General features: G+C 40.5%; 1 protein-coding gene across 1 annotated transcript; it reads right to left on the bottom strand.

Annotated features, from left to right (window-relative positions):
* Nucleotides 1-8,195, bottom strand: LOC139910186 (L-amino-acid oxidase-like). The gene is made up of 6 exons (XM_078291582.1): nucleotides 8,033-8,195; nucleotides 6,267-6,379; nucleotides 4,074-4,275; nucleotides 3,928-3,996; nucleotides 3,096-3,232; nucleotides 1-1,204 (listed from the first exon to the last, which is right to left on the bottom strand). The coding sequence occupies exons 1-6, from the start codon at nucleotides 8,078-8,080 to the stop codon at nucleotides 403-405; spliced, it is 1,371 nt and encodes a 456-aa protein (XP_078147708.1). The 5' UTR covers nucleotides 8,081-8,195; the 3' UTR covers nucleotides 1-402.
* Nucleotides 8,196-16,346: the final 8,151 nt, after the last annotated feature.

Raw genomic sequence — 16,346 nt, 5'->3', positions numbered from 1 at the left:
TACAATAGAAGTTCTTAAAAGCACTGATAACTTGGAGTAATACATGATAGTGAATTGTACTTTCATGCCAGCAATCATTTTTGGGGTAGGTGTTCCATTATTCAAATGGTGGATATCTCCTTTGGAAATGAAACACTTCTAATAAATACCGTTGCAATCACTGAAAACCGAATTAAGCCTCAAAATCAAAATGAATCCTCTGCTTTTTTTGTTCTTGAATTGTAGTGACTCTCTCTACGAAGTTTAAAAAATGATCAGTGACAAAAAAGAAGAGCAAAAATAAACAATGATCACACATTCAATCAACAGATCAAACAAAATGCCAAACTCTGATTCGGTATTCTTTCCATAACACCCTGTACTGTCTCCTGTTCTCTTCTCTGCTGCTCACACTCTTTCTTCTCATCCACTCTCTTCTGTAACTACCTCTCTCTTTCTATTGTGGTTTGCACAGTCGTTGATGTTCTTGGCCACCCTGATTGCAGATTTCATGGCGGTCTCAATCCAGGCGTGAGGAAAGGCTGTATGCTCCCCGGCAAAGTGCACCTTGCCTTCGCTTGCAAACAGTTCTTTGGCAAACTCTACATGTTGGTATGGTGTGAAGATAGCGAAAGCACCCAGGCTGTAAGGATCCATGCTCCACTTCTTCACCACAACTCCTGTGCAGAGAGACCTGATGTGCTCGCCGTGGATCTTCACCAAATCATTTAGAGCCACTTCTTTCAGCTCTTCGTCGCTCATCCCCAGGAAGAGGAGGGAGTCATCAGACCAGGTGTAGGAGGCCAGGAGGACGCCGATCTTTTTGTTCTTGAAACTGTGGCTGGGGTAGTAGATGAAACGAGAGGGCCGGTCGGTGATGCTCCTCCCGCCTCTGATGTCGTCCTTCTCCCAGAACTTCTTGCTGAAGGTGAGGATGATTTTGGTGGAGCTGTCGTAGTGGACCGACCTCAGGGCGTATGTCTTCTTGAGGGACAGAGGAGGCTGGAAATCGATGAAGAGGGTGGCTTTGGCTGTGGCAGTCACCAGGACGAAGTCAGCCTTCAGATGGGTCAAAGAGGACGAGCTGTGTTTATGATATGACACGGTAACGCCGTCAGGTGAGTGTTGGATGCACTTGACTGGAGAGTTAAGGTGAAGGGTAGCATCCAGCGCTTCATGAAAGGCCTTGGGGAGATTGTCAAATCCTCCTGTCACTTCATAGTAGCTGGTAAAAAACAAAACACATGATAGAATGTCCAATTACAGGTAAACCTCAGTCATCTGAAATGTAGACTTGGGTGTACTGCACAAAATTGTCATCTTATCAAGTCATTTAATCTTGTATCGAGTCTTGAAATCTTATTTTTCTTAAAAAAAAAAGTTACAAAAATTGGCAATGGAATGAGATAATTTGACATTTTCTCATGATATTTCACTTTTGCAATTTTCAAGTTTGCATCTTGGAAAAGTGATTTACATGCCAGGCATTGGTATACGTTTACGATTTTCACATAGGACGTGATAACTCCACCACTGCACTCTTAAACCCATTATTTCTTATGGCTTGTGCTACATATTATGAAGACATATTGAAAAGTGGCAGTGCGCACAGCTCCAAATCTTGAACACTGTATCGGGTGCATGGTTGTGGCAAGGATCAAAACAAACAGAACACCGGCACTCACAGAACAATAGTCTTCTTATTTATTATGGGCAAAAACTAATGCGTTTCAGCTAGAAGACACTGATGATGGCTTCTAGCTGAAACGCGTTCGTTTTTTGCCCATAATAAATAAGAAGACTATTGTTCTGTGAGTGCCGGTGTTCTGTTTGTTTTGTGCCACATATTAACAAATTTTACCTGCGCTGCAGTAGCGTAACGAGTCAGCGCCGGGCCCCAGTGCAAGATGGTCAAAGCGGGCCCTGCCCATCACAATGCATCATAATGTTCCGCTTGCTATTCAATCTGCGGCCTGCCTTCCTCCTGCCTCTCCTCCTCCCTTCTCTCTTCGGTACGGATTGTTCCGTTATGACCTCACCAGAATTTATTGTGATCAGGTTCTCGTATTAGATTTGTTATATATAAGATTACGTTATGTTACGGTAACATAACGTAATGTCAGTAGCGAATGAAAGAAGTGAAAGCACGCAGCTTTAAAACGACCAGCAACAGCGAAATGCACTGCGCAGTTGACACCTAAATGAAATGATTATTAGGAGAACAGACCGCCGTGCTATACTTGACAAAATCTGGTGTCGGAGCACCATAACAGATGAAAACATAATCGGTGACATTTACTTGCTGTCTTAACTCTTCTAACTTCTAACTCTTCTAACGCAGTAGTACGCATGTGTCCATAATCACCATAACCCAGAATTTCACAGGGCGGGGGCACATTTTGCACATTTTTGAACATCAAATCCCATTAATCCTTATTTAAACTTCATTTAGAAATGTAACATAGAGGAGTCAATAAACTATATGTAAAACTGTTTTATGTTATTGTATTGTTATTTATTTGGTGAATGAATGACATCAAGTATGTGACACCATGGAGCAGATGACTTGGCTCATTGAGTACTATAAATACTTACCGCTTACCATTGAAGTTTAGTGGCTGTGTGTATACTGTAGACTTAGTGCTCAAGATCTTATGATACGATAGTGGCGAGATATAAAGGGGCCTGTTTGTGCGGGCTGTAAGCTGTTGTGGTCCCCCATGCAGCTGCATTACCTGCAAATATGGTAGTTTTGCCGCTGCTGCCCTGTACAAAGAGCTGGTGCATGTTTAGAAAAGCTCATTCCTGGAAGCATGTGGGCAGACCAGGTGTGTGGAGATTAGCGATTTATGACCAGTGGGTGTTATATTTTCAGTTGCCTAGGCATATTCTACATCGAATACGATAATGAGCTAGGAATAACTCTTCTCTCTGCTTCTTGAAAACTCCATCTATTTTTTTCACGCTATCCTGACTTCCCCAAAGATCAAGTCAAGACTTGCGCTGCACCAAGCAGCGAACGCTGAGCAAACCATGTCCTGCTCCAAAAAACCTAGATCATGTACATACTGTACAACTATAAATCTAAAACTAGCTGCAGTTGTATTTGTATATACCTGGTGTCATCACTGATATATGCCTGCTCATATATCATCTCCGTCAGTGCTGTGTAAAACAGACCACTCTCGTCTAGGATGTCTCCGATCATCTTCAAAGCTCCTGGACTCAGGTCCCCCTCCCTCACTAGATAGTCCTGTCAAAAATCATCAGATCACTTCACATTAGAGCCACTTATGAATAACACTTATGAAAAGATTTTATCCATCTTGACATGTCATTTGATGTACTACTGAGTCTTATTTTCCTTAAAACAAGTGGAAAAATCTGATGCAAAACCGTCAATTGGATAAATTTTGAGACTGCCACAAAATAATCAGTGAGTGTGGGGATAGAAATTCACTTATTTCCAAATCTAATTAACTTGTTTCAAGAACTCTCTGAAATCAGATGGGAAGGATATTTCAGTATATTGTATCTGTTTCAAGATTCTTGAGCAAGTGAAATTGCATTTCACCCATTTGTCAGATTTTTTAGGCATATTTACAGCAGACTGTTGATCCAGAATGTAGTACTAAAATTGTTGGAGGAAGTGGGAGTTTGCTGAATAGAAGTCCTGTAACTGTCACTCCTGTAATAATCATAAGAAACATGTAGGACTAAAATCACTTAACTATGCTGCTGATAATTGACTGAAAACTGAAACTGGAAATTACTGGAAATAAGCCTTGACTGATCTAAATATGTTTTTGTTTGACAAGACTGTTGGTTGAATAATAATTTAAAAAATAGTATCTATTTTGAGTGAGAAAACATAGCCTCTGCCTGTTAAGAAAAAAAAGATGTAATTTTAGAAACAAAAACATGTAGAGATGTGTAGTATCTCTTTACCTGTACAGAGTAATGATCATACTTCTCCATCATGGCTTGGATGCCATTGTTTTCCGCCTCCTCCCTCACCTGCAAAATGACAACGAACATTATGATGACTTTGTACCACTGAAAATGGGTTTATTTTCTGTCTCTCCTCTACAAACCTTCTTCAGAGCCTGGAATAAGATCCTCTCAGCTGTGTTCCCCTTCTCGTTTCCCTGCAGGTTGTAATTCAGGATGTCTGGGTTCTCGATTACTGAGGAAGATTTGTGCCGCACCCCATTTACCAGGTAGTATGTGTTCTTGTCCTCCTCAATGAACTTATTCAGTTTCACGCCCAGTTTGGTGGTAAATGTCTGGATAATTCTGGTGATTGACACATGGCCGTAAATATTGACACTGTTTATTACACAGATTTGTTAAATACTCAGTTCTGTTTGGTTAATGAACACATTACGAGATCTGTTATTTTTGAATAAGAGGCCACTGTTGCACATTTAATCACAGGCAGCCCTGGCGTCAAGGACGGGCATAGACAGGCTTAGCCCGCCTCAAGATGACCCCAAGCCCCCCCATCCCTACCCCCACCTCCACCTCCCAGGCCTGCGGGAAAAAACAGGAGAAACAATGAATTGTTGAAATAAATAGGCACAAAGCTAATTGGTAATCTGATTTTAAATGTTTGAAACACATACATTGGTTTAAGAGTCTTTTTAATTCGGCTAGTGTTATTTGTAGGCCACCATAACAAAACAGGCAAAAAGTTGGCAGCTCAAACAGCTAACTTAAATGTGAGGACCTTGTGGAGCTTTGCGATTCTGACGTTCTGACAGTGGACTTCAAGACGTTGGTTAGCTTTTTGTCTTGCGCGAGCGGTAGCAACAACAAAATGGATATAAGTAAGTTTTTTAAAAACTGGAACAAAGGGAGACAGCAGTACAGTAGCAGTGAGGGGTCGCCGGCCACGGAGACTCTCCCCGCCACAGATTCAACTCCAACCAGCACAGGCTCCAGCTGTTCTGACAGGTTAGTTGGTTCCCTGTATCTTTAGATTAACCTATAGCTGTTAATGAAGAATATATTTTAAAACCAATGTTTATTTAAAAGTTTTAATGTAGGCTACATTTAAAGTTGAGCGAGCAACACAGGCTATATAGCCTTGACTAGCTTTAAACTAGCCATTAACTGAATGCTGAGTTGCGACCAGCTTTGGCTGTCTATGGTGCTCATCTAGGAAACATTATTTAAAATGCTAAATGGTTATGGTACAGTGTTGTGTTGTGGACGTTCCCATAGCTCAGTGTGGTCTCGTTTGTGGAATCTTAAATGCCGAAATGCAGCCCAGGCAACTATGTCCAATAGGCTATGTTAGATTATGCTGATGTTGGCGTGTGTTGCTGTGTACTGATTTTCGCTGCAAACTGGTGCATCAATAGGCTATATTGTAGCCACAGGTTGGCTATTTACGATCCCGGTGCTGTCTATGCTTGAGCGACCCTGCCATCAATGTGTCTGCCCCCCCAGCCTGTCGGATTGCCCGTCTGACAAAGTTGTCCTGGCGCCAGGGCTGATCACAGGGTAAGATGGGGGAAAACGCCCCCCATCAAAACAATGTCTATTTATTGTTAAATTGCAACATGCTTGCATATGAGTTTCACAAGTGCATTATGTTCATGGATGAACCAACACACTTTTAGGGATAATTAATTACAACGGTATTTAATTTTTATGTTGTTAAAGGAAAAATATATTAAACATGTTAAGTACCATGCTATATTCATTTCTGTGACCACAGGCAAATCTTCTCACACAAGCTTAAATTATACAAAGTAAACTTCAATAAGAGTATTGTAGCCTACATAGAAATCAGGGGGCAACTCATTGTCTTAAAATTGTGACAGAGGCTGGCACACATTAATTGAATTTACTTATACTGAATTTACTAAAGCTGTATATAATGATATGTAATTAATAATGCAGTAATAATAATAATAATAATAATAATAATAATAATATTATATGAAGAAGAACAAGAGTGGAAAGCATTATTAACATTTCAAAGTAGATAGTTTTTCCAGGGCATCATTCCCAAGTTTGACAAATTCATTAAACAGTATATTCCCTAGCTCTTTAATACATCCAACAGACCAGAGGACGTAACTGTTTCATCTGCCTCAGAATAATATCTATAACAAGATGTCATATTTTTAAATTATTCTTGTTGCAGCTCTCAAAGATTTGACCATTACAGAAATAAGATCAGAGTAAATTTCCCACAATCCTATTTGAGCTAAGATTTATTTTCATTAGAGTAAACTTAGAGCAAAACAAAATTTTGGATTCATGGTGGGTCTCACTTCTGGGAGCTTGGGATCCTCATAGGCCCACATTCTGCATACCAGCCCTCATCTTCATTTCTGTAGGTAAGCACTCGTCCTCCAATACGATCACTCGCTTCTAGTATGGTTACCTTTAACATAGCATAGTATAACATTGCAGAACAGAACAGAACAGAACATTTGGTGGACGCTTTTAGCATGGGTGGCCTCAGAGGGGACTGAACACCTAACCCCGCCTAACTTTGTCAAAGGAAATTTCCAACCTGGGTTTAATAGTGTTGAAGTGTTTTAGGGTGGTATTTTTTTGATCTACCCATTTAGCTACAGTATCGCTAACCCTGATAGGGTTAGTGCTATACAATAGCCTACTCATTTCAGGGTTCCCACATCTTTTCACTGATGAAATTATAAAACCTTTCCATAACTTCTCCATGACCCCTTTTCAAATTTCCATGACCACAATTTAGTAACCATTAACTACACTAACATTAGGCATTAGTTTGTTTTTCACTTTAAAATCAAGGATTATAATATTATTTAAACTCAACAAAATGCAGTATAAGAAACCAATAATTTTTTCCTCCAACAGGTGGGTCTAGACTTTTTCGGAGCCAGCCACAGCTTTTTGTAACATTCATGACTTTTCCGAATATTGTCTCCCTTTTATAATTTTTCATAACTTCTCCAAGCCTGGAAAATAATATTATATAATTTCATGACTTTTCCAAGTTTTCCAGGAGTATGGGAACCCTGTGTTTTTTGCGGGGGAAGACACAGTAGATGAAGCTTATGGGAAGAAAATACTCAAGTATTCTGATTTAGCAGCTGAGGTGGAGCAGCTAAGATTAAAAGGGAGATTGTGCCCTGTGGAGGTAGGTTGCAGAGGATTTGTAGGCAGATCAGCGTTGGCACTCCTTGGTGAATTAGGCATCTGTGATCAGAGTTAGCAGGCAGTTAAGACTAGTCAGAAGCAACCATGGTGAGTGGCCACTCACTATCCAGCTAGTGAGTGGTGAATGAGGAGGAAACATGCTAACTGGGGCACAAAGGTAGATAGCTTTGATGGGTTAGCCTTGTGTTAGCATTAGCTTGGTAGCATGCCTGAACATTAGTGAGTTACATAGCCCAACTGGTAGGTAAATAGCCCAATTGGGTTAGCCTTGTGTTAGCATTGGCTTGGTAGCATGCCAGAACATTGGTGAGTTAGATAGCCCAATTGGTAGGTAGGTAGCCTAAATGGGTTAGCCTTGTGTTAGCATTAGCTTGGTAGCATGCCTCAACATTACTGATCACTAGAGGGTGACAGAAACTGCATTTGTAATTAACACACAGCATGGCCACGGCACTACAGAGGCCTACCAAGGACAAATATTGCAAAGCACCGTGCATAAAGGCTAATAGCTAAGCTAAACGTACCAACGCAGTCTCGCCGGTTACCAGTCTCGCTTTGCCAGAACTTTCTCCCGGTAAAGGTTACATGTCCCACAATGACAAGTGAAGAAGTAGGTACGATTCTGCCATTATGAGAAAATGTTCAGGAATGGGAGGGGGTGAGTGCTGCTTTTAAACAGCGAGGGAGGAGACAAGCTAGTTTTAAAAAAATGAAAAGCCACTGAATGGACCGGGAGGAGCTTCGTTCAGGACCAGAATTTGACAACAAGCTTTAGAAAAGAGGTGAAAACAGTAACATAGTTGGCTGCTGTGTGAATATTGGGTTATATCATTATGTCTCAATGAAATCTCCACATAACCCATATGCAGGTTTAAATGTGTGAAGTACATACCTTGTGCCCGGCATCCCCTAGTAGCATTGCAGCAGTCAGCCCAGCCATCCCAGCACCAACTATAACAACATGCTGAGGTGTGTCTGTGCAAGGGAGGCCTGTCTCTGCAATCTTAACAAGCTCCTTGTAGTCCTTGTCTTGCAGCAGCTCTGCAAGGCTTTCCCCACCATTTCCACTTACGGCTAAGGGAGGCAATAGAAATTAAACTGCATACACAGGCATGGATGTGGATGACTCATAGATTTCAATTTACATTCTCACATCAACAGTAATAAACTTACAGATCACCAACATTGGACGAAAACAGTAGTATGGTGGTGAAAGATCAAGGCCACAGTGATGTAACAAATTAAGCATTATAAACCATAAAACATAAAAATGCTGTGGCATCCCATGGGGGGCCCAGACCCCCACAGAACCCCTTCAGCACCAAGCTGAGTCCCAGAGCACCAGGAAGGGTCAAGAAGATCATCACAGGTTCTACAGGAAATCTATTACCCAGGCTGATTATCAATATGCGTTCTGGTGCGTTTTTGTGTCCTCCATGATGCGTTTTACGTAATATCTAACCGCCGAAGCATGATTCCAAAACAAAAGAACGAAAGGACTAAAGACGGATAAAGATCCCGGAAGTTTCCTTCCTTGCCACAAAACCAAACCCCTTAATTGTATCCCTGAAATGCCCTTAATTTCTCCATTACATGCATTAATTATCCATTAAAAATAACATAGCTTTAAAAAGGCAGGTAAGGTTAGTATGATTTATAAGGGATTTATTCATGGGTTGATTCACAGAGACACTAGAAATTAAGGGTGCATGGTTTACAGGGTTATTAAGTGGAAATTAATGGAAAAGTTCCTGTCTCCCTGAATTTTCCATTAAATTATAAAGTAAAGAGTCAATATTTAGGGGTGTTTAAGGTGGTTTTGATGGGATCTCCTCATTAATAACCCCCTTAATTAATTTTAAGGAGATTTTGCATGAATTAGGGGGTGAAGTAATGTAAATTAATGAAAATGTAAGTTAAGGGATTACTGGTTCGTAGAGCTTTCGTTCGTAAAGCTTTCAATTCGCTCTCAATGCATTGAATGAAGTGAAAGCCCCAAGATTCATTGCAAGAATGGCGCTTCATGTCCGAGCAGCGCTGTAGTCTGCAGTACAGAGCCGGTTGAAACATCTGTGTGTCTTAATTAATCATGCACGCGATGTTTAGCAAACAGTTGAATCTCAAACTGTCAGGAAGCTTCTCCGTGTGTTACGACCGCCGCTGTCCGTGGTCCTGAAACCGCGCGTCCTGGCGCACCGCGTCCTGGCAAACGAGGCAGGAGGAGACAATTGAAGTATTCTGCTCTTTTCTATTACTCACGTGAAGAATGTACCCTGTGCCATCCTATGACTGCTGTTCTCCTTTATAATCCCCTCTGTCATTCCAGCCCTGCCGAGTCTTGGTCTCACATCGCCAATTGTCTGCGTCCCAGTTCTCAGCTCCGCGTCATCATAAGTTTATGTAATCAGGCAGTATAGCGCTCTAGTCAGAGTTTTTGTTTTTGTATGTTCTCACTGTCGATCTTCACGGCAGTTAGTGATAGGTAAGTGTCAGTTTGTTTGTTATTTTTACTGTCGACCATCACGGTTAGATAGGTAAGTTTACAGGTTTAGTTTTATTTTCTTAGTATTTCTGTTAGTAGGTTTGCTACTTCCCTGCCTGTTCCAGTGCATCCTGTGGTTCAAAATAAATCAGCTGAACCTTTCCACTGCCTCTTGTCTGTTCTCTGCATTTGGGTCCAATACTGAAAGCCTGTCACTCACTTTCATGAGAAGATCCTTCTCTCCAAGACAACTTGACTGCTTTTCTAAATTGCTGTTAATATTAAAATGGATGTGTAAATACAACAGCAGTATTTTAACAAAGATTTATTAAACAGTAAAATATATAGTCTAAACCATGGCATATTCGAGGGCCCCAGTCAGCTCAGGGGCCCTTGGAATCTTCCTAACTTTTCACCTTTGCCCCTGATCATAGGCTGAACAAAAGACACAACTCATGTCATCTTCTTCCCACTGAATCATACTCCTTTCTCCTCTACTAACTCCTCTACTAACTCATTATGTGAAATCTCTGTTTGTTTGTTTGTTTTAATTGTATCTATTTATCTTTTGTATTACCTTGTATTCCTATTTTGTACTGTTATTTTCTTTTTTTTTTATTATTATTCAGCTCTATTATCTATTTAATTGTGGTGGTTTTACATTACTGTCCTTCTGGGTTTTATTGTATGTAAAGCACTTTGTAAAAATTGTTTTTAGAAAAGTGCTATACAAATAAAGTTATTATTATTTATTATTATCACGCTCAAAAAATCCCTTCCACCTCTCTCTTTAGCTCTCATTTAATTTCTTTCCCAGCACTTCTCTCTTACATGATCATTCTCTGGTCACAAATGTATTGTCTGACACTGTGACCTCTTCTCAAATTTCAAATTGGCACATAACATGCCATATTTCAATGACTCTTGTATGTAGAAAAATGATGGTATAATTTGATAATTTAACGTTTGCTACTGGAATTTTTTGTATTTTTAGCAAGAGTGTACTTACCAAATTTGGACAGTGTTGCAATTGGAATCATGTTTTCTCCAAGAACTTGTGGTCCTTTCTACAACTGTCAGTAATACCTTGAAAAACAAAAATAATGGTAATAATATGTAGGCCTATACAAAAGTAGAGATTGGTAGTTTGACAGTATATGAACTAACAGTAAGTCATGTATTGCACATTATACAGAAATTATACACATTATACAAATTTGATGATACAGGCAGAAACAGGCAGACTGTTTTGAGGAACTGAAAAAACATAGGTGCTTCCTAATAAATAATTTAACATGGCCATGTTTTTCATTTCAGCCTTACAAAGATTTTTATTCCAAATCCATTCCATATCAATTGACATCTGAATTCTTATAAAATGAATGCTGGAATAAAGTAAATGATATTATGGGTTACTATTTAAGTTATGAGACCTTTGCTTCACAAAAGTAAAAAAGCAAACAGAATCATCTGTGGTTTTGAATTATTGACATGACACTTAAGTCCAATCTAATAAATCAAACTGTAAGATGTTTTGTTCAAGTTATACTGAATATTCTCATTTGAAATGCAGAAAAAATGAAGGTTGGCAGGAGGAAAGTTAGTAAAGCCTTGAAATCTTACCCAAGTGTTGAGTGTGAAGGTTAGAGTTGACAACTTGAATGATTCTGCATTTCTTCCTTCCCAGTGAGACTGCTTTTATACAGTACACACAGATATTACACTGCAAAAAATGTTGACAAATAAGTAATTTAACAACTAATTTAATCTTATATATATAGTAAGTAAATATATTTTTAGTAAGTGAACAAATTGGCTATAGAGTTGAGATAATTTAACTTGTTACAATGCAACTTGTTTCAGTTCAACTTGAAACAAGAGACATTAATTTGATATTAGTGACATGATCTGCTGTAATAGAAAATATTGCCACTTATTTCAAGAAAATTCCTTAAATTGTATTGTATTGAAACAACAAGTAAAATAATCTTTTTTTTTTCCTATATTTTTTCAGTTATTTTAAGAAAAGGAAGATTCTAAGATTCTAATTAGATGAATTACTGGTTAACATGGACATGGACATTTCTTACAGTGTATGTTGTTACCCTGCTAAAAAAAACAACAAGTTTGATGATTTACACCGACTTGCAAACCAGGAATGTCACCTTGTCACAACGTTGCATTTATTTCCTCATAGCCCAGCCAAGCTTGTAATGCTTGAGAGAGATGACTTGTAAAACTGCAGCATCTGTAACTTTATTTGCTAGAATGTGTAACACAAACAAAACTCCCAAGTCTGCACTGGTATGACTCTACTAGATGATCTACATTCTCAAAGAAAATTACAGACCTCGGATTTTTCTTTATATTGTTTTGACTTATATTTTCATTAATGGTTTTGGAGCTTTGCCTCCAATAAGTAGACGTGTTCTTACAAGCCTTGGAAAGTTTGATATAGGCCGGAAAAAATCTAGTCAACATCCAGTAGTGGCCGTGACCAAGACAAGTCTAAGTCAAAATGGGTATGAGACCGAGGCAAAGTCAAAGACGTCAAATAAATGGTCTTTAGAAAGGACTTGAGTACTACAGCTCTGCCTCAAAAAGTGCAAACAATGATAGTCTATCTGAGAAGGGGAAATGTACACGTAATGTCAGTGAAACCGCATCGAAGTGTTAAAAAGAATAACCTATAATTGGAAGGCCACAGGTTCAGTAGCTACAAGGGCCTTGTATGCCTTTCGGTGCTCTGTGCCAAGAGACAACCCTGCATTTCCAAAGAAGTTTGCACAACCGCATAATTGCCATCAGTTACTCATAGCATTAGCAGCCAAGCTTGTAATGCTTGGCAAACATTGAGGTTTAACCTTCAATTATCCCATGGAGGTCAACTGTTTCACACCTATACAGTTCTACACTTTCACACTGGGAGCTCACACTGGCCAGTACAGCCACAGATTTCTACTGTTGGACACTGAGCAGCTCTACTGGAGCATTTGGGGGTTAAGTGTCTTGCTCAAGGGCAAGCTCAGTGGTAGTCGTTGAGGAATGGGAAGAGCATTTTTATTTTTTCAGTATTGGACCCTAACCCTGATACAGGACCCTTTGGTCGTATTGTTGTTATCGTTCCCAAAGGGTCCTGTCCTGCTCCATTTTCCCTACTAAATTTGGAGAGGTCTGTAATGAGGTCTAATAATGAAACAACTACGTCAAATTTCACTTACCCAAACAGATGTACGTAATCCTTCACTTTTCTACTATCACAGTGCTGGCACGCGCTTGAGGAATGGGAAGAGCATTTTTTTTTTCAGTATTGGACCCTAACCCTGATACAGGACCCTTTGGTCGTATTGTTGTTATCGTTCCCAAAGGGTCCTGTCCTGCTCCATTTTCCCTACTAAATTTGGAGAGGTCTGTAATGAGGTCTAATAATGAAACAACTATGTCAAATTTCACTTACCCAAACAGATGTACGTAATCCTTCACTTTTCTACTATCAGTGCTGGCACGCGCTACATCTCATATGCACCAATAAACTTTAAAACTTGGTTAAGTGGGCAATACACTTCTGTGTCAGTTTCACAGCATTTTGTGCCAAGAGAGATGACTTGTAAAACTGCAGCATCTGTAACTTTATTTGCTAGAATGTGTAACACAAACAAAACTCCCAAGTCTGCACTGGCATGACTCTACTAGATGATCTACATTCTCAAAGAAAATTACAGACCTTGGATTTTTCTTTATGTTGTTTTGACTTATATTTTCATTAATGGTTTTGGAGCTTTGCCTCCAATAAGTAGACGTGTTCTTACAAGCCTTGGAATGTTTGATATAGGCCGGAAAAAATCTAGTCAACATCCAGTGGTGGCCGTGACCAAGACAAGTCAAAATGGGTATGAGACCGAGGCAAAGTCAAAGACGTCAAATAAATGGTCTTTAGAAAGGACTTGAGTACTACAGCTCTGCCTCAAAAAGTGCAAACAATGATAGTCTATCTGAGAAGGGGAAATGTACACGTAATGTCAGTGAAGCCGCATCGAAGTGTTAAAAAGAATAACCTATAACTGGAAGGCCACAGGTTCAGTAGCTACAAGGGCCTTGTATGCCTTTCGGTGCTCTGTGCCAAGAGACAACCCTGCATTTCCAAAGAAGTTTGCACAACCGCATAATTGCCGTCAGTTAATTTTAGCAACACAAAGACATGAGAGGTGTCACACCCTTGACTTGAATGTCCCCTTGTCACATTTCTTCCTCCTCTACTCAATCCAATGTGCTCTTATCTTGAAGTTTTTTTTAATCCTTAAATCTTTCCTCTTGGTTATCATTTATGCTATTTTGTATTTATTTTGTTAGCAAAGTAAATCTTTTGTTATTTGTATTAATTTTGTTAGCATGTCAATTCAATTCAACATGCTTTATTGAAATGAAAGTTAAGAACAATATTGAAAGCATTTAGATAGAGATTACAGATAAGATAAGATGCGATGCAGTTTATTGATCCCCTAGGGAAAATTCAGGTGTCACAGCAGCAATGTACAGTACAGTACTAGGACAAAGTACAGGGAAGGTAATACAAAAATAATAGAATAAGAATAGTGCAGAAAGGATATGCTATCCAATGTAATACATTTGAGTTCGGAGATTGTGATTGTGGTTAGTGCAAGTTCTAGTGCAGGTTATGGGTGATGGGCAGGGTCTTTGGAAGGGGGTGGGGGGTGGGGTGGGCTATGTGGCTGGGGCTGGTAGAGATGATCACAGCTGACTGGTGCAGGGGTCGCAGATGATATTAAGCAGTCTGATGGCCGCCAGCACAAAGGAACGCCTGAGGCGCTCTGTCTTGCAACGTGGGAGGAGGAGCCTGTGGCTGAAGCTGCTCCTCATCAGCCTCAGCTCATCGTAGAGAGGGTGACAGTGAGGTAGTCTGTAATCCAGTCCACGAGGTTTTGGGCTACCTGCATCTCTGAGAGCTTCTCCGCCAGGAGGGGGGGGTCGGATGGTGTTGAAGTTCACTGGAGAAGTCAAAGAACATGTGTCATGACCGGCTCAGAGCCATGACAAAAAGACACCATAACACGGTCAATGGTAAAGAAGGTTTATTCTTTGAACATAAACCGAACTACAAAATACAGCAACTAAAAGGTGTGGGTTGTGAACAATGAGTACGATCAGTATGAATACAAAGTGTTGCATGAGTGAGAAGAGTGTGTGAGTGTTGGGTGCATCAAAATCAAGATACAAACTTAAGCTCAAACAAAAGACTGTGGTCCATGGCCCCACAGGGAAACAACCAAATGACATAAGGGAAGCAAAAGAAGAAGGAGCAGGCCCAGGAATCATCTGCATTTTTATACACCTGCCCACAGGTGTTTGGCATGAGCAATCATGGCACTTCCTGGTTCCCCTCTCCACCTGCAGCCTAGAGAGGGAAAAACCAGGGAGAGAGAAAGGACTGGGGCCGTGACACATAATTCTCACAGTGCCCCCAGACCAGCCCCCAGGTGCAAGTAAGCCCTGTGTAGGATGTAGATGATGGCATCCTCCATGCCGATGTGGGCTTGGTATGCGAACTGCAGGGGGGCCAGGGAGCCGAGGGGCTGCAGAACCAGTCTCTCAAAGGTCTTCATGACGTGTGAGGTCAGAGTGACTGGCCTGTAGTCGCTGAGAGCGCTGGGATGTCCTTTCTTGGGCACCGGGACAATGCAGGAGGCTTCCACAGCTGAGGCACTTTCTTCAGCCTCAGAGAGAGGTTGAAGAGGTGCTGGAACACTCCTGCAAGCTGCCCAGCAAACGCCTTGAGCACCCTGGGGTCTGGACCCTTAGCTATCACCTATACCGCTAAAGTTTGTAGGGAGACACACCGGGAGACTCTGTGGATTGAGTTCAATGCTGCTGGTCTGCTGTCTGTACATCTCCAAATTACAGACATGACGTGTTGCGCACATCAGGCACATTAGAGATCGATTTAGATCCATTTATATACTGCGACCAACTTTTGAATTTGTGCCTCTGTATGGGAAACACTGCAACTCACAGTCCAAAACGGCCTCTAGAGGCCATCTGACGAAGCGCATCATCTCAATAAGCGTTACTTGATTGACTGACTGACTGACCTGAACTTGCCTTGTGATGCCCTCGGATGCGCCGTAGGAAAAACACCTGAAGAAAAAAAACAGGGTGCAGACAACTATGAGAAAAAGAGGAAAAGAGCCTTCTTACCTTATTGATTAGAGCGGTGGCCGTGGCTAGGCTATGACAAAGAAAACGGCCAAGTCTACTGCAAACTATGCAGATCCATGCCCGCATACGTTAACAAGTGAGTCTAGGTGGAGAAGTTGTGACCGTAAGGTTAAATACAAAGTGCTTTACAGTTAAGCTGTAAAATTGTTTCTCATGGTGATTTCTCAACTTTTGAACATCTAGCTATGGTTGTTAAATCTGTATTTCCTACCTTGCACAATCTGTATGATGTGTACCAGTCGGGTTTTAGAGTTAATCATAGCGCTGAAACTGCTCTTGCCGTTAATGATTAAGTAGTTAATGATCTTAAGATTAACAGCGATGCAAACAAACTTTCTATTCTAGTATTGTACCTGAGTGCCGCTTTCGACACTGTTGATCACGACATTCTACTAAATAGACTTGAAAACTGTATTGGCTTATCTGGACTTGTTCTTCAACGGTTCTCATCATATTTAAAAGGAAGAACTTTCTCTGTATCTCTTGGCAA

The sequence above is a fragment of the Centroberyx gerrardi genome, chromosome 23 (genome assembly GCF_048128805.1).
Source record: "Centroberyx gerrardi isolate f3 chromosome 23, fCenGer3.hap1.cur.20231027, whole genome shotgun sequence".
Lineage (NCBI taxonomy): Eukaryota > Metazoa > Chordata > Actinopteri > Beryciformes > Berycidae > Centroberyx > Centroberyx gerrardi.
This window is presented reverse-complemented; position numbering and strand designations above follow the sequence as displayed.

Bases quoted from the DNA above. Each gene is read 5' to 3' on its own strand.
- LOC139910186 (XM_078291582.1), bottom strand. From the start codon at position 8,080: ATGGCTGGGCTGACTGCTGCAATGCTACTAGGGGATGCCGGGCACAAG. The intron at 3,233-3,927 runs GTAAAGAGATAC...GATTTTTGACAG, and splicing joins ATGATCATTACTCTGTACAG to GACTATCTAGTGAGGGAGGG. The intron at 1,205-3,095 runs GTATATACAAAT...GTTTTTTACCAG, and splicing joins TATATCAGTGATGACACCAG to CTACTATGAAGTGACAGGAG.